At 41.7% G+C, this 27182-nt stretch overlaps 1 protein-coding gene across 2 annotated transcripts; it reads left to right on the top strand.

Annotated features, from left to right (window-relative positions):
• The first annotated feature begins 7 nt into the window (after positions 1 to 7).
• On the top strand, positions 8 to 25300 carry FAM24B (family with sequence similarity 24 member B). Of its 2 annotated transcripts, XM_005566658.4 has the most exons (4): positions 8 to 111; positions 17534 to 17680; positions 23834 to 23960; positions 24951 to 25300. In XM_005566658.4, the coding sequence occupies exons 2-4, from the start codon at positions 17671 to 17673 to the stop codon at positions 25141 to 25143; spliced, it is 330 nt and encodes a 109-aa protein (XP_005566715.1). In that variant the 5' UTR covers positions 8 to 111; positions 17534 to 17670; the 3' UTR covers positions 25144 to 25300. The 2 variants fall into 2 exon arrangements, with proteins under 2 accessions (XP_005566715.1, XP_045217640.1); XM_045361705.3 differs by lacking the exon at positions 8 to 111 and having other exon boundaries at positions 17578 to 17716.
• Positions 25301 to 27182: the final 1882 nt, after the last annotated feature.

The following is a 27182-nucleotide window of genomic DNA, read 5'->3' as shown; positions in this document are numbered from 1 at the left end:
GCGCGGTACACTGCGCGTGGGCACCAGGGTGGTTTTTCGACGCCGGCGGTGGACAAATAGCAGGCAGCATGGACCACGGTTGCTGGGCGGATGGGGAGCATCTGTGGTCAGGTAGGTGTGGTCTCTTCACTCTACACGATGTGCAGGACGGACTCCTGACCTTGTTCTCTCCCGAGTGGACGCCAGGGCCTTTTCTGGCTCCACTCCGTCGGGTCTGCAGCATTTGTGGCAGCTAGCGCGGCACACGCGCTGTCGATTCGGGTTAATTTTACTCCGAACTCTCCCTGCCTCCCTCACACACATTCTCGCCTTAGAGGGGAGTTGAGGTAGATACTGAACGGCGTTAGTGGTGGGTGCTGGGCCACACGGGCCTTTGCCAGTTGCCATCTCAGCTGATGCTCCCTGATCCTACGGCGCTGCCAGGACTGTGCTGGACGCCCTCGTGACAGAAATCAGAAGGCTGAGAAAGATCCCAGGTGTCTGGATGGAGCGGTCGCCTGAGGGAGTTTTCCAGATGCCCCATGGGATAGGAAGTGGATCTCGCCTCTTTTTTCCTTTTGTACTCCAGATGCATTCTAAGTTGTGTACACCAGCCTTTCTGTTCTTTATGCCCTGCCCATTGTAGTCATAAGTTAGCTTTGATACATGTTATCATAACTGGACAGTCTAAAGGAAAATAGGCTTTTTAGAATTACCTATCTGAAACTTCATGAGCAAGATCAATACTATAAGCTGGATTTTTGACTTCCTTAAATAAGGCGGAAAACCTACAGCATCTTGTCGTCTCCCCTTTCTTTCAATCTCGTATGTTCAGTATATCACCCAGTCTTGTTTTACTTTTGGTTTTTAAAGAAAAACTGTCCTGTCTTTCTCCATCTCTGCCTCTGTTTTGAAATACTAGCTTTCATCGGAACAATTCCAGGAGTTTCTTTACTGGTCAATAGCCATTATCTCCTCACTTGCATTTCATTTTCTGCACTGCCCTCTACTCTTTTATCGATTTTCCTGGTGCTTGATGCTTTCTGACTGAATCGCCATCACCATTACTTTTTTTTGAGATGGAGTTTCACTCTGTCACCCGGGCTGGAGTGCAGTGGTGTGATCTCGGCTCCTGCAACCTACGCCTCTTGGGTTCAAGCGATTCTCCTGCCTCAGCCTCCCGAGTAGCTGGGACTACAGGCGTGCACCACCAGGCTCAGATAATTTTTGTATTTTTAGGAGAGACAGGGTTTTGCCATGTTGACCAGGCTGGTCTCAAACTCCTGGCTTCAAGTGATCCACCCGCCTTGGCCCCCCAAAATGCTGGGATTACAAGCGTGAGCCACCGCACCTGGCCACCATTACTTCTTAACAGACATACAAAGCCCTTTATCCTTGGCTTATGCCTGCTTCCTAGACCCACCTGCTTTTGTACATGCTTTTCCTTCTACCTAGAATGCCCCTTCTTTTGGATAGCAAGAAAAATCCTGTTCATCATTTAGTGCCAAGCACAGCCTTTCACACTGTTTGAGAATTTGTCAGTAATTTCTCTCTGCTACACTTAGAGTTTTTAGATACTATAATTCTCTTGTGGTATGGAGCTTTACTAAATAATTCTCACGTTTGTTTTCCCAATCATCTGTACAGTTGTTGAAATTAGGAATTGTTTTGTGCCTAGTAGAGATTGAGTATAGGTTTGTTGTATGGAATTGATAGAGATAGCAATAGAGGTTGTTTGGGAACTCTATCACAGTATGAGAGGAGTAGGAAGAGGTGAAACTGGCAAATTCAATCTTATTTTCAAAGCTGAAAAAACTTTGCAAAAGTTAGTGAGAAAATTATGACAGTGAAAGAGGTCTGAGCTAACCCACCCCTAATCTTTCCTTGATTATTCTTGGGCTTTTGGGACATTTAGGCTGTAGTTTAAATTATAATAGGCCTTCCCCCAAACTCAACTGCTTTTGCATCAGGCTGGCAGGAGGAGAGGAGCCTGGGTCCTGCTAAGGTGCAGACATGAGCTATTATCAGTCATTATTCAGAAGGTTATAAGATATGCAACTTCCCCCATTATTCCTGCAGATAGCACCACTATTGCAGATTGACCTTTTGAGATATCTTTTCAGGTTTTTTTGCATGTCTGACACCCACCATTCCTACGGCCCTACCCAGAAGTGATTCAATGCGCAAGAGGACAGCTTCACCCCTTATGATTTGATCTCTGCCCCAACTAATCAGCAGCAAGCCTAGTGACCTCCACCACTTCCCCCAAACTGTCTCTGAAAAATTCCTAACCTATAAGCTTTGGATGAGAGTGATTTGAGTACTAAATCTGTCTCCCTCATGGTGTGGCTGGCCTCATGTCTATTAATCTCTTTCTTTACTACAGTGCCATGGTCTTTGTGTTGCAGGCAGAAAGAACTCTTCAAATGGTTACAAAGCCAGGGTGTTGTGCTGGTGCCTAGGTGACCTCAATTTTAATGTAATAAATTACTCTTGTCATGAATGGCAAATGGTATTTTTTGCTTTATTTTTATTTTTTCACTTGAAATAAAGAATAAAGCATATCTTTGAAATCATTCCACCAATATCACAATGTATTTTTTTGCTTGACTGTTTTAAAGAGAAATTTATTACATATAACTTGTTGTAGAATTTAGAGTAGAATCATATATGTATCTACTGTTGCTAACAGAGTTCCTTTGCATAGTGGCAATCAAACACTTTAGTCCCAGGACCTTTTACCCTCAAAATATTGAATATTCCAGAAAGTTTTTGTTTTTGTGTGCTATTTCTTAACACTTCTGGTTTCATCTGTGACATGTAAACAGCTTAGAAGTCAATCACAACTGTCCTCACAAGAAAAAAGCTGAACAAATGGAACATTAACAGCCTTTAAAATATCCATCAGATAATGGAGGTCACAAAGCAAATGGCCACCCCAAAACTGGATAGGCAAATGCTGAAAATCACAACTGAGATCAGCATGCTAGGAACAGAAATCCTCATGAGGTAGTAAATGGTAGGAACACTTAAAATGGTCATTGATGACTTGCTGGAGACTGAGTGTGAATTAGCTTGAGAGTTAGAAACTCCTGGGAGACCACTCATATGGTGCCCTTACACTTTTGGGAGTTTTACCTTTCAGAGCTGCAGCAGATTCTTAGGACAAGGATTGGATTAAAACTCCCTCTTGCTTTGTGCGGAAGGAGGGGGCAAAGTAACCATTTTGAAAACTGCCCTCAGCATTTTCCCTAACAAAAGCCTTCTCTCAAGGGAAACTACTTTACCAGAGCCTCATCTGTTCTAGGGAAAGGACAATTAGAAGACTCCAGCCCCCTCTAGCTTTCCTGTTGTTAGTGGTGGTGAATCTGCAGGGGGCCGCAGCAACCTTAATTCTTGTCAGAAGAAAGAATTCGATCAAGGGTCATAAGGCAGAGTGAGAGACCAAGGCAAGTTTTAGGGCAGGAGGAAAAATTTATTTAAAAGCTTTATAAATGGAACAAAAGCAAGTAAAAGTACACTTGGAAGAAGGCCAAGCAAGTGCCTTGAGAGATCAAGTGCGTGGTTGGACCTTTGACTTTGGGTCTTGTATGTTGACAGGCTTCCGGGGTGGCATTACTTCTTGCCTAATTCTTCCCTCAGGTGGGCGGTCCGCATTCTCAGTGGCGTGCCAGCACTAGGGCAGGGCCATATGCGTAGTGTGTTCACTGGAGTTGTATGCGTGCTTACTTGAAGCATTCATCTCTTACCCATTAAATGTTCTTAGAAGGTCATATACCAGTTAAACTCTGCCATTTTGCCTCTTAGTGCACATGCTTGAACCCACTTGCCCAACTCCTGAGATCTTATCGGCAAGCTGTTGATCGCCAGTTTCAGGGTTTTGTTAAATTAGGAGACTGCCTTTCCCTAGTGCCAGCTGTGACCCATTATTATCAGACTACATTTTATTTAAAAGGAGTTTCGGGGGAAACCCAAAGACAATGACAATGTGAAAACTCAAAGCAAGAATAGTAGATTGAAGCTTCTGACACCGATAACTACAGCAAACATTAAACACAGCCTAACTTCCAGCCAGATTGACATGAATCAAGTAGCCTGATTACCTCAGTTTCTATACATTCCTCCAGATATATTATGTCTAGCTTTCAACAAAAATTTACAAAGCATGCTAAAAGGCAAGAAAGAACAAGAGACAAAGGAGATATCAGAACCATTCTTACATATGATGCAGATTTTGTAATTCTCAAGTAGGGAATTTAAGGTAGCTATGATTGATATATTAAGGGCTCTAATGGAAAAGCAGATAGCAGGCAAGAGTAAAAGGGTAATGTAAGCAGAGATATGGAAACGCTAAGGAAGATTTAAAAGGAAATGATACAAGTCAAAAAACAGTGTGACAAATAAATGCCTTTGATGGGTTTATCAGGAGACTGGGCAGGCCAAAGAATAAATGAGCTTGAAGAACTGTTAATAAAAACTTCAACTGAAAAGCAAAGAAAATAGAAAATGAAAAAGTAGACCATCCAAGAACTGTTGGACAGTTACAAAACTTGTAATAACATGTATAATGGTAATACCAGAAGGAGAAGAAAGAGAAAAGAGTGGAAGAAATATGTGAGACAATAATGGTTGGGAATTATCCAAAATTAATGACACCAAACCCGCTCTTAGAGCAGGAAGCTCAGGGAATACCAAGCAAGATAAATACCAAAAGGTCTATACCAGGGTTGTTCCTGGGCCACACTGGAAGAATAATTGTCTTGGGCCACACATAAAAGGCACTAATGCTAACAATGGCTGATGAACTTAAAAATTGCAAAAAAAACCCTCATGCTGTTTTAAGAAAGTTTACAAATTTGTGTTGAGTTGCATTCAGAGCCGTCCAGGGCTATATACAGCCCGCAGGCCGTAGGTTTTTCAAGCTTAGTCTGTACCTAGGCATATTATATTCAAGATGTGGAAAACCAAAGTCAAAGAGAAAGTCACTGAAAGGAGCCAGAGGAAAAAATACATGCTATAGAGGAACAAGAATGAGAATTACATTTCTGATTAGAAACCAAGCAAGAAGGGACTGGAGTGAAATATTTACAATGTTGAAAGAGAAACCCCACCAACCTAGAATGTATCCGCAAGAATTATCTTTCAGAAATGAAGGATACTTAAAGATTTTCTCAAACAAAAGCTGAGGGAATTTGTCAGTGATAAACCTATGTTGCAATAAAATAAGTTCTTCAGAGGGAAGGAAAATGATCCAGGGTCATGAACTTGGATCTACATAAAGGAAGAGCATCAGAGAAGGAATAAATGAAGGCAAAATAAAATCCTTAATGTATATCTACCTAACAACAGAGCATCAACTATGTGAAGCAAAAATTGATAGAACTGCAAAGAGAAATAGACAAATTCACTATTAATGTTGGAGACTTCAACAACCCTGAATCAGTAGTTGACAGTTTCAGCATGCAGAAAATCAGTAAGAATATAGTTGAACTGAATAGTACCGTGTGTCCACTGGATCTAATTGATATTAATAGGACACTTCAGCAATAGCAGAATACACATTTTTCTGAAACACTTCTGGAACATTTACCAAGATAGAGCATATTCCAGGCTATAAAACACCCCTTAACAAATTTAAAAGAATAGAAATTATACAAAGTATGTTCCCAGATCACAATGGTATTTAATTAGAAATTCATAACAAAAATACTTGAAAAATCCTAAAATATTTGGAGATTAACATACGTGCTTCTAAAATAACACTTAGCTCAAAGAAGTTTCAAGAGAAATTTAAAAGTATTTCAAACTAAATGAAAGTGAAAATACAACTCATCAGAATTTGTAGAATTCAAGAAGAGCAGTGCTTAGAGGGAAACGGAGAGTATTGAGTACATGTTGGAAAAGAATGATCTAAAATCAATTATGTGAGCTTTCACCTTAAGAAACGAGAGAAAGAAGAGCAATATATAGGCATACCTAAGAGATACTGTGAGAAATTGCTATCTATGGCAACTAAAGCCTTATGAAATGTATTTCTTCTACAATAAGACTTGAAAGTTGAAATTACTCCTTGATCCATGGGCTGCGGAATGGATGTTGTATTGGTAGACATGAAAACATTAATCTCCTTGTACATTGCCATCCAAACGCTTGGGCATTAGTTAGCACTAATGTATTGAAACAAACATTTTTTCTGAGCAGGAGGTCAAAGCAGGGAGCTTAAAATATTCAGTAAACCAATGTGTTGTCATCCTGGTTTAGTTGTTCCATGTATAAAGCAAAGACAGAGCAGATTTAGCATAGGACTCTTTAGGACTCTTAAGAGTCCTAGGATTTTCAGAATGGTAAATGAGTGTTGGCTTAAACTTGAAGTCATCAGCTATATAAGTCCCCAGTGACAAAGTCAGCCTGCCTTTTGAGTCAGAATCAGCTTTGAAGCCAGGCATTGACCTCTCTAGCTATGCAAGTCCTAAAGGGCATCTTTGTCGTATAGAAGTCTGTGTTCATCTATACTGAAAATCCATTGTTAAATGTGGCCACCTTCAAGAATTATCCTAGCTAGAGCTTCTGGATAACTTGCTGTACCTTCTACATCAACACTTCCTGTTTCACCTTGCACTTTTATGTTATGGAGATGGTTTATTTTTTTAAATCTCATGAACTGACCTCTATTAGATTCAATCTGTTCTTATGCAGTTTCCTTACCTTTCTTAGCTTTCACAGAATTGAAGAGAGTTAGGGCATTGCTGTGGATTAGGTTTTGGCTTAAGGGAATGTTGTGGCTGGTTTGATCTTCTATCCAGACCACTAAAACTTTATTCATATCAGCAAAAAAGCTATTTTGCATTCTTATCTGTGTGTTCACTGGAGTAGCACTTTTAATTTCCTTTGAGAACTTTTCCTTTGCATTCCAACTTGGTAACTGTTTCATGCAAGAGGCCTAGTTTTCAGCCTATCTGGGTTTTCAACGTGCCTTACTTACTAAGCTTAATCATTTCTAGCTTTTGATTTAAAGTATGACGTATGTGACTCTTCCTTTCATTTGAACACTTAGAGACTATTGTAGGGTTATTAATTGTTATCATTTTGATATTTTTGTGTCTCAGGGAATAGGGAGGCCTGAGAAGAGGGAGAGAGATGAGGGAATGGCAGTCAGTGGAATACTCAGAACACAATTTGTTGTTTAAGTCTGCCATGTTATAGGGTCATGATTTATGGTGAACCAAAACAATGGCAATAGTAACATCAAAGATTGCTGATCGCAGATCACTATAACATATATAATAATAAAGCAAAAGTTTGAAATATTGTAAGAATTACCAAAATGTTATAGCAGAGACACAAGTAAGAACATGCTGTTTGAAAAATGGTGCTGATAGACCTTCTTAATACAGAATTGCCAGAAATCTTCAGTTCGCAAAACATGTAGTATCTATGAGGCACAGTACAGTGAAGCACAGTAAAACAAGGTATGCCTGTATACGTAAAGCAAGCAGAAGAGAAGACATAATAAAAATCAGCAAAAATCAATGAAATTGACAGAAAAAATAAATGAAATAAAAAACTGGTTCTTTGAAAAGATAGATAAAGTTGATAAGCCTCTGGGAAGGCTAAAAAAGAAAGAAGATACAAATTATTAATGTTAGAAATGAAAGCGGGACCATTAGTATTGATTCCACAGGCATTAAAAGGATAAAAAGGGAGGTCGGGCGTGGTGGCTCATGCCTGTAATACCAGCACTTTGGGAGGCTGAGCTGGGCAGATCCCCTGAGGTCAGGAGTTAAGAGACCAGCATGGCCAATATGGTGAAACCCCATCTCTACTAAAAATAAAAAACTAGTCAGGTGTGGTGGCACACGTCTGTAGTCCCAGCTACTCAGGAGGCTGAGGCAGGAGAATCGCTTGAACCCGGGAGGCAGAGGTTGCAGTGAGCCGAGAATGCACTACTGCACTTCAGCCTGGGCGACGAGTGAGACTCCATCTCAAAAAAAAAAAAAAAAAAAAAAAAAAGGGTAAAAAAGGAATAATACAAGCAGCTGTCTCTGAATTTGATGACAGATGAAATGGATAAATTTCTTAAAAGACACAACGTGCCCAAACTTAGAAAGGAGAAATATATAATCTAAATAGGCCTATATCTAGTAAAAAAATAAAATTAATAATTACCCTTCCAAAAAATAAAGCACCAGGACCACATGAGTTCACTTGTGAATTTTCCCAAACATTTGTGGCAGAAATAATACAAATTTTCTGCAGTTTTATCCAGAAAATAGAAGCACAGAAAACACTTCCTAATTCATTATATGAGGCCAGCATTACCCTAACACCAAAGCAAAATAAAATCATTAGGAGAATGGAAACATACAGACCAATACCTCTCATGAACACAGATGCAAAAATCCTCAATAAAATATCAAATAGAATCCAACAAGTAAAAAAAGTATTATATATCAACACCAAGTGGGAGTTACTCCAGGTGTGTAAGGTATTCTTGTATGTTTCTCGTTCAATATTGAAAACCAATTAGTGCAACCTATCACATAAAGAATAAAAGAAAAAAAATCATATCAATAGATGCAGAAAAGAGGATTTGACAAAATTCAGCACCCATTCATCATAAAATAAATACTCAGGAAACTAGGAATAGATGGGAACTTCTTCAAGTTAATAAAGAACGTGTACAAACAACCTACAGCTAACATCATACTTAACAAGTATGTATTAGAATGGCTAAAATAAAAAAACAAAACCTGACAATACCAAATGATGCTGGTGGGTATGCATAGCACCAAGAATTCTCATTCACTGCTGGTTGGAATTTTAAATGGTACATATGACTCAGCAGTTGGACTCCTAGTTATTTATCCTGCTGAGCTGAAAATCTGTGGGTACACAAAAACCTGCACATGAACTTGTATAGTAGCTTTATTCATAACTGGCAAAAGCTGGAAGCAACTAAGATGTCCTTCAGTAGGTAAATAAAGAACTGGTATTTTCATATAATAGAATATTATTCCATGATGAAAATAAATGAGCTGTCAAGTAACAAAATGACATGGAGAAACCTTAAGTGACCATTGCCAGTTGTAACAAGTTAGCCTTAAAAGGCCACATACTATATGGTTCCAACTATGTGACATTCTGGATAAGGCAAAACTATAGGAACAATTAAAAGAACAGTTGGCAGGGTCTGGCAGGGGGAAGGGAGAAGGGTAATGTTGAATAAGTGAAGCATGGGATTTTGGGGGCAAAATTAATCTGTATGTGATACTATAATGGTGGATACATCCATTTGTCAAAACCTGTAGGACTGTACAACACACAGAGTGAGAAAACTGAATATAAATTACCGAACTTAGTTAATATATTAATATTGTCTCATTAATTGTAACATGCACCACAGTAATACAAGATGTTTTTTCTTGTCAAAGTTACTTTTATTAGTAAAAGTGTGGTACCTAAATATGTATACAAAAGTTACTCAAAAAATCCTTCATTTTTCCTTTGCTGGTGAAAAGTAGTACACACAACAGACCTCAGTGATATTATGCAACAGTGACCCATGCTGGTGTAGAATTCTCACAGCTTTTTAGGAGAACTTTTAAAAAAGCAAGTGAAATATGTAATACCTGATTGTTTTAACTCCAATGAACTGTGGAAGTATGAAGAAGCTAAGGTTCTTCATTATTCATCAATACCAAAAGTAAAGTTGAAAATTTGAATTCCTATTTGACTTTCTTGTATTAAATGATCAGAATAAAATTACTGTAATGCTAAACATTTTCAACAACTTCATGTTTTTCACTCTTGCTTTCTACAGTGAACATGTGTTGTTTCAGTTGGCTCGGAATCCCTTTCCCTTGGGGATGAGCTTCACCGCTTATCCACTGTGATTGTGGCAGGAGTTATCAGTGACAATGCATGTGACCCTGACCTGAACAAGATCATGGGCCCTTGTCCCTTTTTCCACAGGGACTGGTACAATTGAAGGGCAGGTGATCCAGGGAAGACCAAACTCCTTTTGTAGGATTTGTGGACCCTGGAAAAGGACATTATCTCTCTCCTTTCTAGATCATAGATTTTAAGGATGTGGGCTTGTAGTTGACACTGGCCCAGTATGTGGAGGGGGCCAGCCTGAAAATGAAACCAGGAAATGGAAAAACAGTTAGGAGATGTTGGTAAAGAGCCCTGGCAACAACATCCGAGGCTATGCCTATGGATGGTAATGAAGTTTTGAGGTTGTTACTTCAGTGAATCAGTGCAAATGAAGTATTCGCTAAGGAATTAAACACAGAACTAAACAGGACAGACTGAATAAAAGAAAATAACAGTGTATGTGAGCAGGGGAGAGGGCCATATGGGAATTCTGCCCTATCTACTCAATTTAAAAATAAACAGAAAACTGTTCTAAAAAGACTTTTGAAAGCTCTGTAGCTGATTCGAATGCACATACAGTTTGCTAACCACTAGTCTTGTGGTTTATAGCCTGCCTCTGCAACCAGATTTGCTGAGTTCAATTCCTGGCCCTTTTCCCTGCTAACTGTATGGCCTTGGACAAGTTCTCAACCTCCATATGTCCATGTTTTCCCATTTGTTATTGCCTCCATTAATAAAATGGGGATGATAATAGTGTTACCTACCTCATGGGGTCTCTTAAGAGAATGAAATATCTAAGAGCTAGTGCCAGGCATGAAATCATCAATCAGTGTACTGTCAGCTATTACTTTGTGATTGTGGATGTTACTGTTACCTGTAGGTAGGAGCAGCTGAATTCTTTCCATAGAGATTCTTTAACATGGCCAAAAAGCTACATGTCCTGGTGATAAGACCAAATGCCTTGGCTTAATGGAAGTGGGAAAGATGGTTCTTTGTCTCTGGTCTTTCCACTATTCCGTAATGGTTCTCATTGAAATTGAGCTCAGGTTCAATGCTTCATGGGCTTCCTTTAGGCTGTCCCCTCCCAGGCTGGCCCTACAGCTTGATTTGCCTAATAGAGACCACACTTGGTACTAAGAAGAGTTGGCCACACAATGAGTGGGAATATACCTTCCACAGGTGATTCTTACACAGTCATTTAGCTAAATACCATCAGCAGTTGGTTTCTCCCATTTGGACACCTGGAGAGAAAAGTAGTTATGATGTCTCTATGTATAGTCCTTAAAGAGCAAAGAAAATATAAGGCAGAAGGAACGTTGTTATACTGGAAGAATTCTTATTTGCATTTGTGTTAAAAAAAAAACCCAGTTTGTAATGAAACCTGACTTATTCTTTATAATCTCCATATATAATGCAACAATCGTTTTGCTTATTATTGGCTGAAAAGTCCCTAAAAACAAAGGCCTTTTATTCATTTATTTTTAGTTAAAAATAACTCATTTGAAGAACAGTACATGTTTTTTTAGAAAAATAAGAAATACACTGAAAAGAAAAATAATAAAATGTCACAATCCCAACCACTTATAGACAATCACTGTTAATAACTTCATGTATTTACTTTTCTTTTTTCTCTTCTTTCTCCTCCAGATTTCTAAAATGCTTATACTTACTGAGTCTTATTCTAAGGAATATGAATATTGAAATGAACATGAGAGACGGTCCCTGCTGTCATGGCATTTATATTCTAAATATGGGAGACACATGGTAAATAAACCAAAGTTAAATTGTCATTGCTCTTTAGAATCTAATTAAATAAGGTGATGAGATAGAGGGTGTCTTGTAGGTGGGGGTTCAATAATATGGCCAAGGAATGCCATTTTGAGAAGGGGAAATTTTAGCAAAGACATAAAGAGGAATGCACTCAGGTGTGACATGGCCTTGGGGAGGGTTTGGTGCATGTTAGGCAAAGAAGCAGACAAGGGTTAAGGCCTTGAGGCAGGAAGCAACTGGGCATGTCTACACAATAAGGGGAGGAGGGCCAGTGTGGCTTGAATGTCAGTGAAAGGAAGCAAGATGGGAGGAGGTGACAGGAAAGAGAGGCAGGTAAATGGTCAGATTATGAAGGTCTGTGTAGGTCAGATAAGGAGTTTGGATTTTACTCTAAGATCAATGGGTACTGTTAGAGCAGAAAGATGATACGGCTGACTAGTTTTCAAAGAATGTCCAGTGGCTCAGAATGTGAGCTCAGCAATGAAGTCAATGTATAAAAATTCACTGCTCCTGTATACCAGCAATGAACAATTAGAATTTGAAACTTGAAAATAATACTGTTTACAATAGCACTAAAAGTTAAAGAAGCATTTAGGTATAAATCTAATAAACTTTGTGTAGGATCTGTATTCTGAGTATTATAAAACATTGATGGAAATTAATCAAAGAATATCTAAATAAGTGGTGATAGTCCATGTTTGTGGATAGGAAAATCCACTGTTAAGATGTCAATTCTCCCCAATTTGGTCTACAGATTCAATGTAGAAAGTTGTTGTAGATAGCTACAAGTTGATTCTAAAATGTATACGAAGAGGCAAAGGAATTAGAATAGCCAAAACAAACTGAAAAATAACAAAGTTTAAGGACTCACACTATTAATATTAAGACTTATTTTGAAGCTACAGTGACCAATGCAGTTTGACACAGATTGGTGGAACAGAATGGAGAGCCCAGAAATAGATCCACAAAAACAAGATGATTTTTGAAAAATTTTCAAAGGCAAAGTATTTATGAACCAATTGGATGTCCATGTGCCAAAAAATGAACCTCAACATATACCTCATTTACAAAAACTAAAGCAGTATGAATTGTAGACCGAAATGTAAAATATAAAACTATAAAACATATAGAAGAAAATAGAAAATCTGTATGACAGTGGGTTTGGCAATGACATTTTAGATATGACAACAAAAATATAATCTGTGAATAAAAGGATATATTGGAGTTTATCTAATTAAAAACTTGCTTTATTGAAGACACACTTAAAAGAACAAAAAGAAAAGCCATAGACTAGGAGAAAGTATTTGCAAATCACGTATTTCATAAAGGACTTATATCCAGATTATATTAAAGAAGAAACTCTAAAAACTGAATAATAAATACCTAATTTCAAGAAATAAGCAAAAGAGCTAAAAAGATACTTTATCAAGGAAGGTATCTACCAATAAGCATATGGATGGCAAATAAGCATATGAAAAGATGCTCAAAATTATTAGTAATTAAATAAATCAAATAATAACAGCCAGATACCACTTCAGATGTGTTAGAATGACAAGCAAGCAAACAAAAAATCCTCTGACATTATCAAATGCTGAAGAGTAAACATAGCGGCTAGAATTCAATTTCATTGCTAGTGAGAATGAAAAATGATACACCTACTCTGTAAAACAGTTTGGCAGTTTTTTATAAAGTCATACATACACTGAATACACAACCCAGCAGTTCTACCCTTAAGTATTTACCAAATGAACTGAAAACTTACATTCACACAAAAACTGGTATGGGAATGTATTATAGCAGCTTTTTTATACTTGTCAAAACCTGGAAATAAATCCACATGTCCTTCAATGTGTGAATGGATAAACTGTGGTCCATTCAAACAGCAGAATATTACTTCACCATAAAAAGAAACTATTGATATACAAATATTAAATGCATTTTCCTAAGTGCACAACACCAGGTCCAAAAGGCTAAGTATAATATGATTTAGTTTATATGACAATCTGCAAACCCAAAACAAAAGGATGGAAAATTGATCCGTGGTTGCCAAGTGGTGGCATATAGGAGAGAAGTTGACTGTAGGGGCCACAGAAGGGAACTTTTTAAGGTGATGGAACTGTTCTTTATGGTACAATTGTGGACAAATACCTGATTCTGTGCATTTGTCTAAAACCCATACTACTATACATCACAAAGAGCAAACTTTACTGTGCACAAGTTAAAAAAAAAGTCAGATCAAAATTTTGGGTGGAAGGGGCTGTGCCCAGACAAAATACAAACTGCCGGGAGTGTTGGCAGCTGATGGCTCTCCGTGCCACTGCTCTCCAGGAATTCAAGACAGTTGTCTTGAACAACTTCACAGACCGTCCTTGAACAACTCCTCATCCAGTGACTAGTTGATATAGGCATATAAAGGTCTGAGCACACTGCCTCAATGGGGCATCTTGGAAGGGCCAGCCTAGCCTTAAAGTCTTGGAGAATTGGTGAGAACCTTTTATTGCAGCTGCTTCATAGTTCATTGACTCTTCAGTCCTGCTTCCCTCACCCCTCACAGGGGTGGATTTTGTATACACTCCCCAGGGAGCCTCCTGTACACAAGCCTCTGTGTCAGTCTGTTTTCCAGGTTCCTGACCTATGACAGTTGGTACAAGAGTATGTAAGGGAATGGCTCTGCCATTGCACCCTGGCAACCTTGCACCTTTCCACCCTTCTGGCCATGCAAGACGAGGCCTGAACCCTAGTTAATCTGAAGCTTGGTGGAATGCCTTTGATCCTCCAGGATCAAGAAGGATTTGAGAGGCTTGTAAGGAGCTGCTACAAGGCCATCTCTCACTCACCATCTTCTCTCCTCTGGGAGGCTTTCAAAAGTCAGTTCCTAATGGCTGCCTCTGTTCTGATAAGGTATAAAGCTTTCTGCCATGCTTCCATGAGAATACAGCTTCAGAATATTAAACCACTTAGCTTCAGTCTATAATTGGCTCCTTAGCAACAAATTATTCCACAACTCACATCACAGTCATCCAACCTGTTTTGTTTGGTGTCATCCTATTTGGAGTGTGGAACAGGGATTGGGACGTCTTTGGCTAATCTCTCTTTTGGTGTCTGAGTACTAAACCGCCTGAGTCAAGAAGTGGATTACTGTATCTTTACTAGGAGAATCAGTCAGGGCCTGCCTTGTCGTATGTGTGCTATCCACTTTCATACGAAAAATGCAGAGAGACCAAGGATGGCCAATTCTGTGGGAGCCTAGTCCTGAGTCCTGGAAGAGGAACTGCTGATGGAAACCTGACGTCTGCAGGAAGAAAAAAGCATCTTTCCTAAGGAAATTTAATATATTGCCAGATCCCTAGAGGAACCATGTTCAGATTTTGCTCACAGAAGTCTGTTGCATAACTGCCAGGGAAGGTGGGGTGCCCTGAAGCCTTAGTACGCTCCCTCTGTAGTCTCTGGGGAGCACCAGCCCAAGGGGTACTTCTCGCTGGTACCGAGGACACCATGTTTAGAAGGATTCAAGGGCTCTGTGTGCCCCACAGACAGTAAGGGCTACCCGGGTAACCACTCTGTGATCTTCCCCCAGTTCCTAGAACTTTCCTGCTTCAGGACCCAAAGGTGCACATTCAAGAATGCAGGAGGAGTAATCTGCTGTGGGCACAGGTGTGCATGGGGAGGGATGCGCAGGGGCACAGTGGAGCCATCCTGAGCATTCAGAGCCAGCCTTGCCAGTGCCTGAGTAGTTGTCAGCTGGTCAGCAGGCACTGACATGCACTTCCAGCCCATTTGGGGGACATAAAAGTAAACTGATAATGTTTTCTTTTGTTCCTTTTTCAAGCTTCAGTTTGACAGTTTAAGGCCTAGATATGTGAGTTTGAAGGGTCTGTACTTCCTCAAGAGCTTATAACATTGTTTTTGTTATTAAGGCCTCAAAACTTGACTGGAGGCAAGTCTGAATGATGAGTGCTTTGGAGAACATGACAAAACTAGAGAAATACAAGGAGACGGATACTTAAGTACCATAAATACACAAGTACAGCAAAACTGCCTTTGTAGAGCAGAGGTAAAGGTTCCCAGCGTTGTACTGATAATTTGAGTTTTATAAACTTATTTAAATGTAGAAGAGAAATGACCAGTTGTGAAGTGTAAATGGATTAGATAGCAATTCAATATTTATTGCTTTGAAGACTGACTTATGTAATAGCAAGAAAGAATCGTGAAAATTCAATTGCAGCAAAGCTCGTTGACTTCATGTTTTGGACCAAAATGGTTCCCTTTTATAAGTGGCAGCATAGTAGCCTCATGGTAGGCAAAGTTCTCTGATGACCCCCAAGGTTCCAGCTCCCCCATGCAGATATCCTGTATATTCCTATCCCCTAAAGGGTAGGCTGGACCAGGGAATATGATGGAATGTCACTCTTGTGTCTAGGTTACTAATCAGCTGACTTTGAGCTAATCAAAATAGAGATTATCTGGGTAGATCTGACCTTATTAGGTGAGCCCTTTTACAGAAGGTGGGTGGAGCATCAGAGACGGAGCATCAGAGAGAGGCTTTCCTCCCAGCCTGGAAGGAGAAGTAAACTGCCTTGGAGTGAGAGGGCCTGTAAGTGGTGGCCTGTAGGAGCTAAGAGTGGCTTTGGGCCATCAGCCAGCAAGAAATAGGAACCTCATTCCTACAGTCACAAGCAACCAAATTCTGTTTGTGTCCATCCAGTGAAATGTAAATGCAGGACTGGGCCTGGCTCTGGGGGCTGGCAGCTTAGGGACATCATGAGACCACTGGTGTTTAGAGGTGGGAAGTGGAGGGAGGGGTATAGTGGCTGAGGGAAGCAGCAGTAACCCAGGGTGATTTTTCTCAGTCCAGGTGAAATGAAGATCGATCCGTAATCACTGTCTACATCTCTTTGCAACATGCAGTGGGTCTGTCCAGGGGAGAGGGAGCTGGAGAAGGAACCTTTGGGGCCAGTAAGGATGCTTCTGCAGTCCTGATTTAGGCCCAGGGAAAGAAGGAGAGACCCCTGGAGACTCCCCAGCATGGCTAGACTGAGACTGAGGCCTCAACACACTGGAAGTGGGAAAGATATTCAGATACTTTTGCTGTCTGGTCTTTCCAGTGTGAAAGGCCGTTCTTGTTGGGAATGAGCTGCAGAATCAGGGCTTTATGGACCTCCCCTAGGCTGACCCCTTGAAGGCAGGCACTGCTGACTCCCCACACTGACACTCTGCTTCAGCAGGGTCATTCCTTGCAGCAGCAGCCACAGATGGTTCAGGTCAAGAACAGCAGGAGAGGTTGCTTGTTTGCTACACAGGGAACATCGTTGGCACTGCCTGCTTAGCTCCTCATAGAGGATATTTGGCTTTTCACAAAGTAAGCCACCACAAGTTGGGTGTCTATCCATATAAACGTTGAGACTGCTGGTCTTGGGACAGAGATTATAGTTGGTTTTGGTCTCATCCTGGTTACTGCCCCTGTGCTGATTGTGTCCCTTTCTAATGTGCCATGGCAAAGATGTGAGTCACTTAACAATGAGGGACATCCCTTCAAATGGGATACCTGGACACTCTCTGCTTCCGCAGAGGCATTCCTTGCTGTGGCAGCCACATATGGTTCAGGTCAAGAACAGCAGGAGAGGTTGAAAGGCAAAGGCATGTTTGTGTACACTCTTGGCTTTTTTTACCTTCTGGCTTGGGGCTGTGAGCTTGTAAATAAAATGTTCTCAGCCTGGTGGCTCTGTGTGTCAGCACTGCCTTGGTGTCACTTTAAATAATTGAGTTTCCTATTGGGTGTTTAACTCAGCATGTTAGCTGAGCTCTCCCTCTGTCTGAGGCACTATAGACTGAAAAAACTGACAAGCTGAATGATCTCCCCTTTGCTGAGCTACAGAGTTCTTGAGCTGTTCTCTTTTCCCTTCTCCAGTTGCCTAAGAGATGGTGAGATGGGAAGCTGCACTTGGAAGACCCTGGAGGATGCCTGACAAGAGGATGTCTGACCCATGATGAAGTTGGAGCTCTTTTTGAAATGTTTCTTGCCCTTCCTGGAGCAGAGGAGCCATTATGTATGCAGGTGAAATAAGATGAACTGTTACTTCTCTTGAATCATGTGAGTATGGAGAAGAATGCCTCCCAAGAAATGAGAAGCTGGTTTGACAGACTCAGTCTTGTCACATTTTGTGGAAGTTAAGCCTGCGAGTTAGACGGCAGATCCCAGAGCGCAGTGCATGGCAGATTGTGACCTTCCTTGTCATACCTGCACCTCTCGGGGATCTGCATGGATCACCTAGACAGGCACTGATAAGGTAGAACATGCTAATCCATCACTAAGTTTGCAGTTTTTTCTCTTTGGTTCTTTTAAAACTGATTTTACAGTCATAAAGTTTTGGAGGGAATGATTGGATGAGAATATGGGAGATGGGAAGAGAGGTGTAATCTGGTTCTGGGACATATAGTAAAATGTGCCATTTAGATTTTACAAAGACACAGAAACTATCTTCAAACCTTGGCAGTTCATAAAATCTGATTGCATGTTGTTCACCACAATTTTTATTTCTCTGAGAATAAAGGATTCAGTTAAGGAGATCCTCGCTCTGGGACAAAACCCAGCTCTTTTCATGGCAGTTGCCAGTGCCATAGCAAGGTCCCCATCTGCACCAAGAGTCTGAAGGTAAAGAGTTTTCCGGGAGCAGAGCAGAAAGAGCTGTGGAGGAGGCACAGAGATGGGAACTGGGTCAAGTAGGGAGCTCACAGGCTTATGTAGTTTTGGATCCAGGATGCTTCTGTCTCCAGAGATGCAATTTAGCATGCTTCAGGGCGTTTGCAACCATTTGACTCAGGTGTTAGTCACAGGATGGGCAGTTTGCAAATAACTGACTTGGGTGAAAGTCCTTGTGGATATGAATTACAGAGAATTTCCATAGAGAAAAGGCCAGCCCCTGTATCAGGAATTGCATTTTGCAAAGTTGAACTCACTGATTCTGAGCACAGTTGCTGCCTACCTTTTGCCGTCTGGAACACATGGCCCCGTTCCTCTCAGTACTCTTGAGTAGTCACCACATGTGAATCATCAGTGAGATATTGCTTTGAATGAAAACATCAACACAAAAATCAGCCCCTTCCTTAGATAAAATGCAACTAGATTTATTTGCAGATCTTTCAGCTGACAGCCAAAATCACAGCCTTTGAATAATAGAGTTAGGGGGACTGGGAATGGGGAACAACACATCATTTCAGAAGGTTCAGGAAGGCTGGGGGTGGAAGAGCATTGGACTTGGGAAGCAGGAGATGGAGGGAAGGATTATAGAACCAGGTCCTAGTTTCTTTGCTGCCAGTTACTTGCTGTGTGACCCAAGGGAGTCACTTCCACTCTCTGAGCTTAGGTTTCCTCATCTTTCAAACAGAGGTTTTAGTTATTTGCCTCCTGGTTGTCTTCATTACAACTCAGAAAGATATTACTAAAACACATTGGAAGTAGTTAAATGTTGGTGACTTATAAGCAATGTAGAAAGTATGCATTCTTTTTAATCAATGAAATAATATTAGTCAGGGTTTAACTGCTATGTCTGAGTCACTGCACTGTCTAAATTTAGAGGTTCAGTTGGAGAAAGTGATGAGTGCCAGATTGACAAGATTCAGATTTCAGTCAATGATCATAACATGTGCCAGCACCTAATAGGTTGCAGGTTCTCTGATACCTAGGGTTGCAGAGCTCCTGCCCTCATGGAGCTCACAAACACCTTGAAAAAGCAAACTTTAAATGCACAAGCCCACAGACTATCAAACAGCAATCAAGTAACCACAGAAATAGAAGGAAACCGAGACATGAAGTAGTCACCCCCATGGTGAGGGTCCACAGGCCCTAGCTCCTTAATGATAACTAAGCTTATTTAGGGTTATATCCCTCTGAACCCAAGTAGGGACTACAGACATCTGCTACCACACCTGGCTAATTTATTTTCATTTTCATTTTTAAAATTTTCTGTAGAGATAGGGTCTCACCATATTGCCAAGGCTGATCTCAAGCTCCTGGGCTCAATCCAGTCCTCTTGCCCCACCCTCCCAAAGTGCTGGGATTACAGGCATGAACCACTACACCTAGTCAACAATTCAAATTTCCATATAGGCACAAACAAAGGGCATGGATACATAGGGAGAGGACAATTAACACGAGAGGGAGAAAGACGGAAATCACTGAAGGTTTTATAAGAACGCGGCATTTTATTGAAGTCTTGCGGGATGGTATTTCAGCAGATAGAGGAGGTGAGGGACAGGGAAGGCCATCTAACCAGGTCAGAGGCATGAAAATACATGGGGTGTGGGGTAACACAGAGGGAGATGAGGCTGGAAAGATGTTATGTCGAGATATGGGCTGGATAACACATGCGGAGGGCCCAGGGTACACAATTTAAGGAGACACTCATTTTCAGGATTGAGCAAGTGTAGGGTTGGTGCAGAGGCTGTGGCTTTTAAGCAGAGGACTGATTTAAAAATTTCACATATTAGGGGAAGAGATATTTTATTCTTCCTAAATACAACTAAAATCCATGGATATTATATAGAAAACAAACATAAGGCTTGAATAGGTGGAGAGAAGAAGGAAGGCTAGCTAGGGACCTTGGGATCAAAGTAATAGCATGGCAGTGAGTTCTGTAAGTTTTGTTTTTTGTCTCAGATTCCTAAACTCGGAGCTGAAGAATTGAGCAACTTGGAAACACCAATGGGTTCAGACAAAAGAGCCCCAACAAGAAACTAGTTTTTCTGGCCAAAAGACCAGGAAATGGGCAATTCAACAAGAGAGAAAACTTTTAGACAATAACTTCTGCATTCTAGGCAAACACCGTAGAAAAAACTATGGCCTTATCCCAACTCCACCAGCAAAGACTGAGTAGAGAGCTTAGAAGTCTACTATTACCAAGCAGTAAAGAAGTATCCCAAAGCACCCCTCCACCAGGGTGGTGTCAGAGAAGGATGAATAAAGAGCAGAGACTCAACTCTGACTCCTGTGGTATCAGTGGAGACCCCTTGGGGAGTCTGGATTTCTTCTCTGACCCAGTAGGTAATGAGACAACTTTCCACTTAACTTCTGGGGTGGCACCAGAGGAGGCCTGGTGAAATTTCATGACTTTTATTATCTCATAGTGGTAGTAAGGCCAACTCCACTGCAGTGTCAGTGGAGACTAAAATATAAAGGGATTTTCCTGTAGTCTTCATTATAAGAACCAGGTGAGCTCCTGTATTGGGGGAAACTCCAGCCCTGATATTCAACGTGGGTTCTTTTCTATTTCCGTAAGTGTCAGCTGGTCTGAGAAATAAAGGGAAAGAGTACGAGAGAGAAATTTTAAAGCTGAGTGTCCGGGAGAGACATCACATGTCAGCAGGTTCCGTGATGCTCCCCAAGCGGTAAAACCAGCAAGTTTTTATTGGCGATTTTCAAAAAGGGAGGGAGTGCATGAATAGGATATGGGTCACAGAGATCACGTGCTTCACAAGGTAATAAAATATCACAGAGCAAATGGAGGCAGGGCAAGATCACAAGACTACAGGATGGGGCAAAATTAAAATTGCTAATGAAGTTTCGGGTACACATTGTCTTGATAACATCTTACCAGGAGACAGGGTTTGAGAGCAGACAACCAGTCTGACCAAAATTTATTAGGCGGGAATTTCCTCATCCTAATAAGCCTGGGAGCACTACAGGAGACCATGGCTTATTTCATCCCTTCTCCTTTGACCATAAAAGACAGCCACCCCCAAAGCAGCCATTTCAGAGGCCTACCCTCAGGGGCCATTCTCTTTCTCAGGGATGTTCCTTGCTGAGAAAAAGAATTCAGCGATATTTCTCCTATTTGCTTTTGAAAGAAGAGAAATATGGCTCTGTTCCGCCCAGCTCACTAGCAGTTAGATTTTAAGGTTATCTCTCTTGTTCCCTGAACATTGCTGTTATCCTGTTCTTTTTCCAAGGTGCCCAGATTTCATATTGATCAAGCACACATGCTCTACAAACAATTTGTGCAGTTAACGCAATCATCACAGGGTCCTGAGGTGACATACATCCTCCTCAGCTTACGAAGATGACGGGATTAAGAAATTAAAGTAAAGACAGGCATGGGAAATCACAAGGGTGTTGATTGGGGAAGTGATAAGTGTCCATGAAATCTTCACAATTTATGTTCAGAGATGGTAGTAAAGACAGGTGTAAGAAATTATAAAAGTATTAATTTGGGGAACTAATAAATGTCCATGAAATCTTCACAATTTATGTTCGTCTGTCATGGATTCAGCTCATCCCTCCATTCGGGGTCCCTGACTTCCTGCAATACTCCTGGAGATATGACTCATGAAAGGGAGCCACAACCCAACAAAACAAAACAAAAAACAAAACAAAATTTGGCCCTCAGGAGTTTTAAAATATTATGCTAGTCCCTATTCATCATCCAGGAAGACATCAGTTACCATGTAAGTGTTCTTACTAGTTGCTGGCTCTGGCAATGGCTTCTGCTCCTAAGCTGAGATTCTCTGTATTCACCTCTCTCTTTAGTTTTGGTGGTGGCTGTTTGCCCTGTGACCAGTTTTCTGGTTGACTTAAGAGTTGTTGATTCTTCAGTCAGTTTATTCAGCTTTTTACTTGTGAATATGGGAATGATGACTCCTAAGCCCTTCACATGCTGGCACAGAAACCGGAAGTCCTGTGTTCATTTTTACCCATTTGTTTTTCTTTCTGTATTGCAGTTTGGATAATATCAACTATATTCAAGTTCACTGATTCTTTCTTCTGTCAATCCACATCTGCTATTAAGCCCTTCTAGTGAATTTTTCATTTCAGTCATTGTAGTTTCCAATGCCGTAATTTCTGTTTGGTTCTTTTTAATAATTTTTATCTTTATTGGTATTTTTTATGATGAGACATTATTTTCATATTTTCCTTTAGTTTTTTGGACATGGATTCCTTTGAACATATTTAAAAGACTTTAAAAGTCTTTTCTAGTAGGGCCAATGTCTGGGCTTCTTCTAGAAAAAGTTTTTATTTATTGCTCCCCTACTCCTTTATGGGCCATACTTTCTTATAGGCTTTTTGGAAAAGTGGACATTTAAAATAATATAACGTGGCATCTCTGGGAATCAGACTCTTAACTAAAACTTTTCTCTGATGGAAACAAAGCCTGAAAAGGGGAGATTGAATATTACATGGCTTAAGAGAGTATTTAGGCATATCTACTTCCATTGGTGCTAAAATATATCTGGAAGTGGAATGGAATTCAGAACTCCATGAAAGAGAGCTGGTGTCCAGAGTGTTGATGTCACACAGCCTGTGTCCTGATTGGCACAGAAGTTGGAACTAGATTGTGGATATCCATTCTGCTAGCTCTACTGGAAGACTGCTTCTAAAAGCGAGGTCTTCAACTTTGGATGTTAATCATTAGAATTTTCTTTCTCAAATTAAAAGTTTGAGAAATTCCTGATAAGATGTCCCGTTCCCTAAAGTTTACTTTGATTGTAATTTTTTTTTACTGTTGGCTTTCACCCAGCCATGAAGAGTTAAAAGGTGGTAAGTATGCTTTGGCAGTCAGATTGTTTATTCTTCTCCTCTGGCTCACTTTTTCCCAGTTTCAGAAAGTTAAACTAATTTTTTATCTCAAATGGATTTCCTGGGAGAATTTAAGATTTAGGAGGAAAAATGTCAGTTGTCAGAGGAAGAATTGTAAAGTTCTTTTCCTAAAATATGCATCATTTACAAAATGGATTTGCATATTCTCATTATTGTTGGGACAGTAACATTTGAAAACAGTCATTTCCACAGAAGAGCTTTGAGCCTGACATCCAGTGAGGGGTCATTTCTGACTCTGAAAATGAGTATAGCTCAGGAGGCCCAGACGCTGGGGAGTGATGCCATCAGCTCCACTGCAGGCCTGCTTGTTGTTGCCAGCTGCACATCACACCTGTGAAAGGGAACGATTCTTCCCACTGTTTGTCCTTCTGATAGCCTTCTCTCTGGACTTTGCATTTCCATTCCTTTTCATTGACAAATGGACTTTTTTTTTTTCTTTTTTTCCATCTCTGGGCCAGCTTGGGATCCTAGACTGCCCTGGGAAGACATTTGTGTTTTACACACATAAGGATCTGTGTTTGGGGTTTCTTCCTCCTCCCCTGACATTGACATTGCTTGGTGGTTGCGTGGGGAGGGAGGCCACGTGGGCTCAGTGCTTGCTTGTACTTCTCTGCCTAGGTACATCGAAGTCTTTTGACCTCCGTACAGTGATTATGCTTGTCATTGCTGGTGGTATCCTGGCAGCCTTGCTCCTGCTGATAGTTGTCGTGCTCTGTCTTTACTTCAAAATATACAACGCACTAAAGTGAGTCACATGTTCAAAATAAACAATGCACTAAAGTGAGTCACATGGAGAAAAGGGGATAGATAACACTCCCTTAATGGGATACCCGGGCTCCCTGTTGGAGCAAGGTCATTCCTTGCTGCTGTGGCCATACCCCTGGGTGAGGTCAAGAAGAACAGGCAGCTTTGTAAAGGCAAAAAGACAGCTGAGTCTAGCTATGTTTTTTCTTTCTGGATGGGGTGGTTAGAATGTTCTCAGCTTGGGCCTGTGAGTGTCAGCACTGCTTGGCTGTCACTGGATCTCACTAAGTTTACCATCAGGTGTTTAATTCAGCACCTTGGCCAAGCCTTCCTCTGTCCTGGGCACTGCAGGCTGCAGATTCTGTTGGGGAGACTGCGTGAATGAGCTCTGCCTTGTACTCATGTGGAGGACGGGCTGGATTGATCTCTTCTTGCCTGAGTTGGGAGCTCTCAGGGTATTCCTCCATTTGTTTCTGGTGGCCTTGGGGAAAATGACTGGGGCTCTAGATCTCAGGGACAGCTGACCTGTGTGAAAAACGTGGGGGACAGTGGACAAGGGAGGGTAGATCAGATAAGAGAAGATTGCATTTTTGGGGAGAAGACCCTTTAAGTACCAGAAAGATTGGTTGTCAGATGCAATTGTGTCCCCATTCTAAGGAGTTCACAATGGCACATCCCGGAGCCCAGGACACAGCTGAATGCAGCACCTTCCCATCATTCCTGCATCTCGGGGGCCTGCAGTGACCAGCTGGGTGACCTTGCTTGCGAATTCACTCACCCTTACTTTTGTAACCTCAGTTTACGTTTATAGCAATCATAGGAGAGGAAAGGATTGGAGAGGAACTTGGGACAGGGGAGAGAGCCTTAATGTAGGACTGGTGTTAATGTTTCACTGGCTTCAGCACTAAACTTCCAATACCCCCAACAGTTCTAACAAAAGGACTGAGAAGAAAAATTCTAAGCCTATGCTTTGTGTGTGTCTTTTCTCAAGAGCTGCAAAGGACCCTGAGGCTGTGGCTGTAAAAAATCACAACCCAGACAAGGTGTGGTGGGCCAAGAACAGCCAGGCCAAAACCATTGCCATGGAGTCTTGTCCTGCCCTGCAGTGCTGTGAAGGATGTAGAATGTATGCCAGTTTTGATGCCCTGCCACCCTGCTGTTGTGACATAAATGAGGGCCTCTGACTTGAGAAAGGTGGGCACAAAAATCTTCATGAGCAATATTTCTTTCTTAGTAGATTGTTTTGTTATTCAAATCAAGTTCTAGAGTTTTTATGTGAGATTATATAATTTACAGTGTTGTTTTATATACTTTTGAATAAATGTACACTATTAAAAATAATCCTCTTTGCCGCCAATATTTTTTGATTATTAATTATAAACATTCTTTGTTTAAATATATTTATTACTCACTTTGGAATGTGGGGGAAATTAGCTTGTAGCATTGCAATAGAAGAAAGAGAATTGGAATAAAAGTGTCCAGCACATCTCCCACCCGAGAAGGAAAATGCACACTGTTCTTACGACGTTTCCAATTTCCGCCCAGCTGATCTCGTCCAGCTGGAGTCACTCATTTAGCTCTCGTGAGAGCTTGGATGGTTGACATCCACCGCAGAAAATGGTGTCATGTCCTGACACCTGTCCTGTTGTCCTGTCCATTTATCCAAGACAGTGAGAGGAGCCAGGCAGGATCTCCCTGTGTTAAAGTTGTCTGACCTGTGTAAGATAGGCCTGAGCTCAGTGACCTCAAAAGGACCTTTTGAAAACCAGTTTCATCCTACTGCAATCCCCAAATCTCCAGAGCATGTGACTCCTTCGTGGATCATGGTAACAGTGATGTGTGTTGATCCAGCCATCAACATCTTCAACTGTAACACCAACCACCAGCCAAAGGCCAAAGCCCAGACTCCCTGACCACAACAGGTGACAGGAAGCACCACTCCCCATTTCTACTCCCAGCTGCCTTCTGTTCCAGCTCCTGCGCTTGAGCCTCCTGGAACCCCTTTCTAAGCATGATTCCCCATCTGTAACCGCATGTCCACTCCTCTCATGAACTAAACCCTTGCTTGTGACCTTCACATGTATACTGAATGTGAAGAATTATTAGCTAGTAACAGATGGTAATCTACTAAAAGAGGGTAAAAAGGAAAACAGAAGTCGCAAATGAAGGAAACAGCTGTGACATCTAGGCACAGAAACGGGCCAGATGTGGGTGGAAGAGCTCTCTGTAGAGGCCGAGCACTTCCTGGAGGCTGAGCCTCCAGCCCCAGCATGCTTGGGAAGCGGCCAAATCCGGGCAGCCTCCAGCCGGAGGTCACCTGTCCCCCTTAAGTTTCTGGGCACTGTCTCTGTCCCCTGCCTTTGATTTTCTCTTGTCACCAGCAAGCTCTGACAGATGGAGCACATACAAATCCTCTGTTACTGCACACAGTGGGTGGCCCAGTGCCTGGACCCAGGACGCCTGTGCCAGGGCCTCCCCATGTGGGTGATTACTCCTGGTGCAGGTATTGCAGGGGCTGTGAGGGAGGCAGGTGGGACAAAGGTCTTCAGGATACTCCCATTAGCAGGAGGACAGAGCACCACACATGGGTTTTAGAGCCCTATGGACCCAGTTCCCATCCCAATTTGGCCTTCACCAGGAGAAGTCCCTTTACTCATCTGAGCCGCTGTGTCCTTGATGTGAAGTGGGGACTTGCACAGGTGACAGGGAAAAAGCAGTGAGATGATGCAGGGTGACCCCACAGCACCCCATGGTCCCCAGGAAATTGCCAGAGGCCTCAAGGTGGCTTCTCTCCTGACTGGACCTGGAAGCCTGGGTCCTTTACCAGGGCCACCTGAAGAGTGTGGCCACGAAACTCTCACACTCAGTGGAGATGGATTAGGGATGTTGGAGATCCCAGCCATGGGTGACAAAGGGGTTCAGAGGGAGAGCCCAGGGTAGGGGTGGGTATTCATGGACACAGCTGCAAGCGATTAGTAACCAGAAGGGTCCCCAGTCTCAAACACCTGTGCCCTGCTAACTCACCCCAGGACACCCAGTCCTGCGTCATCCACAACCAGCCCGGGCAGACAGGAGTGGAGCAGAGCCAGGCAGGGGCTTTGGGGAATGTCCAAGCTCCTCCTGAGCATCCCAGATGCTGCCTTTCCCCTACAAGGACCCAACAAGGAATGGATCCCCTGGGTCACGGCGTAGGACTGTGCTCTCCCTAGAGAGGTGTCCTGGG

Source organism: Macaca fascicularis, chromosome 9, assembly GCF_037993035.2.
Source record: "Macaca fascicularis isolate 582-1 chromosome 9, T2T-MFA8v1.1".
In the NCBI taxonomy this organism is placed as follows: Eukaryota; Metazoa; Chordata; class Mammalia; order Primates; family Cercopithecidae; genus Macaca; species Macaca fascicularis.
Note: the sequence above shows the minus strand (reverse complement) of the source record. Positions and strands in the feature narration are given on the sequence as shown.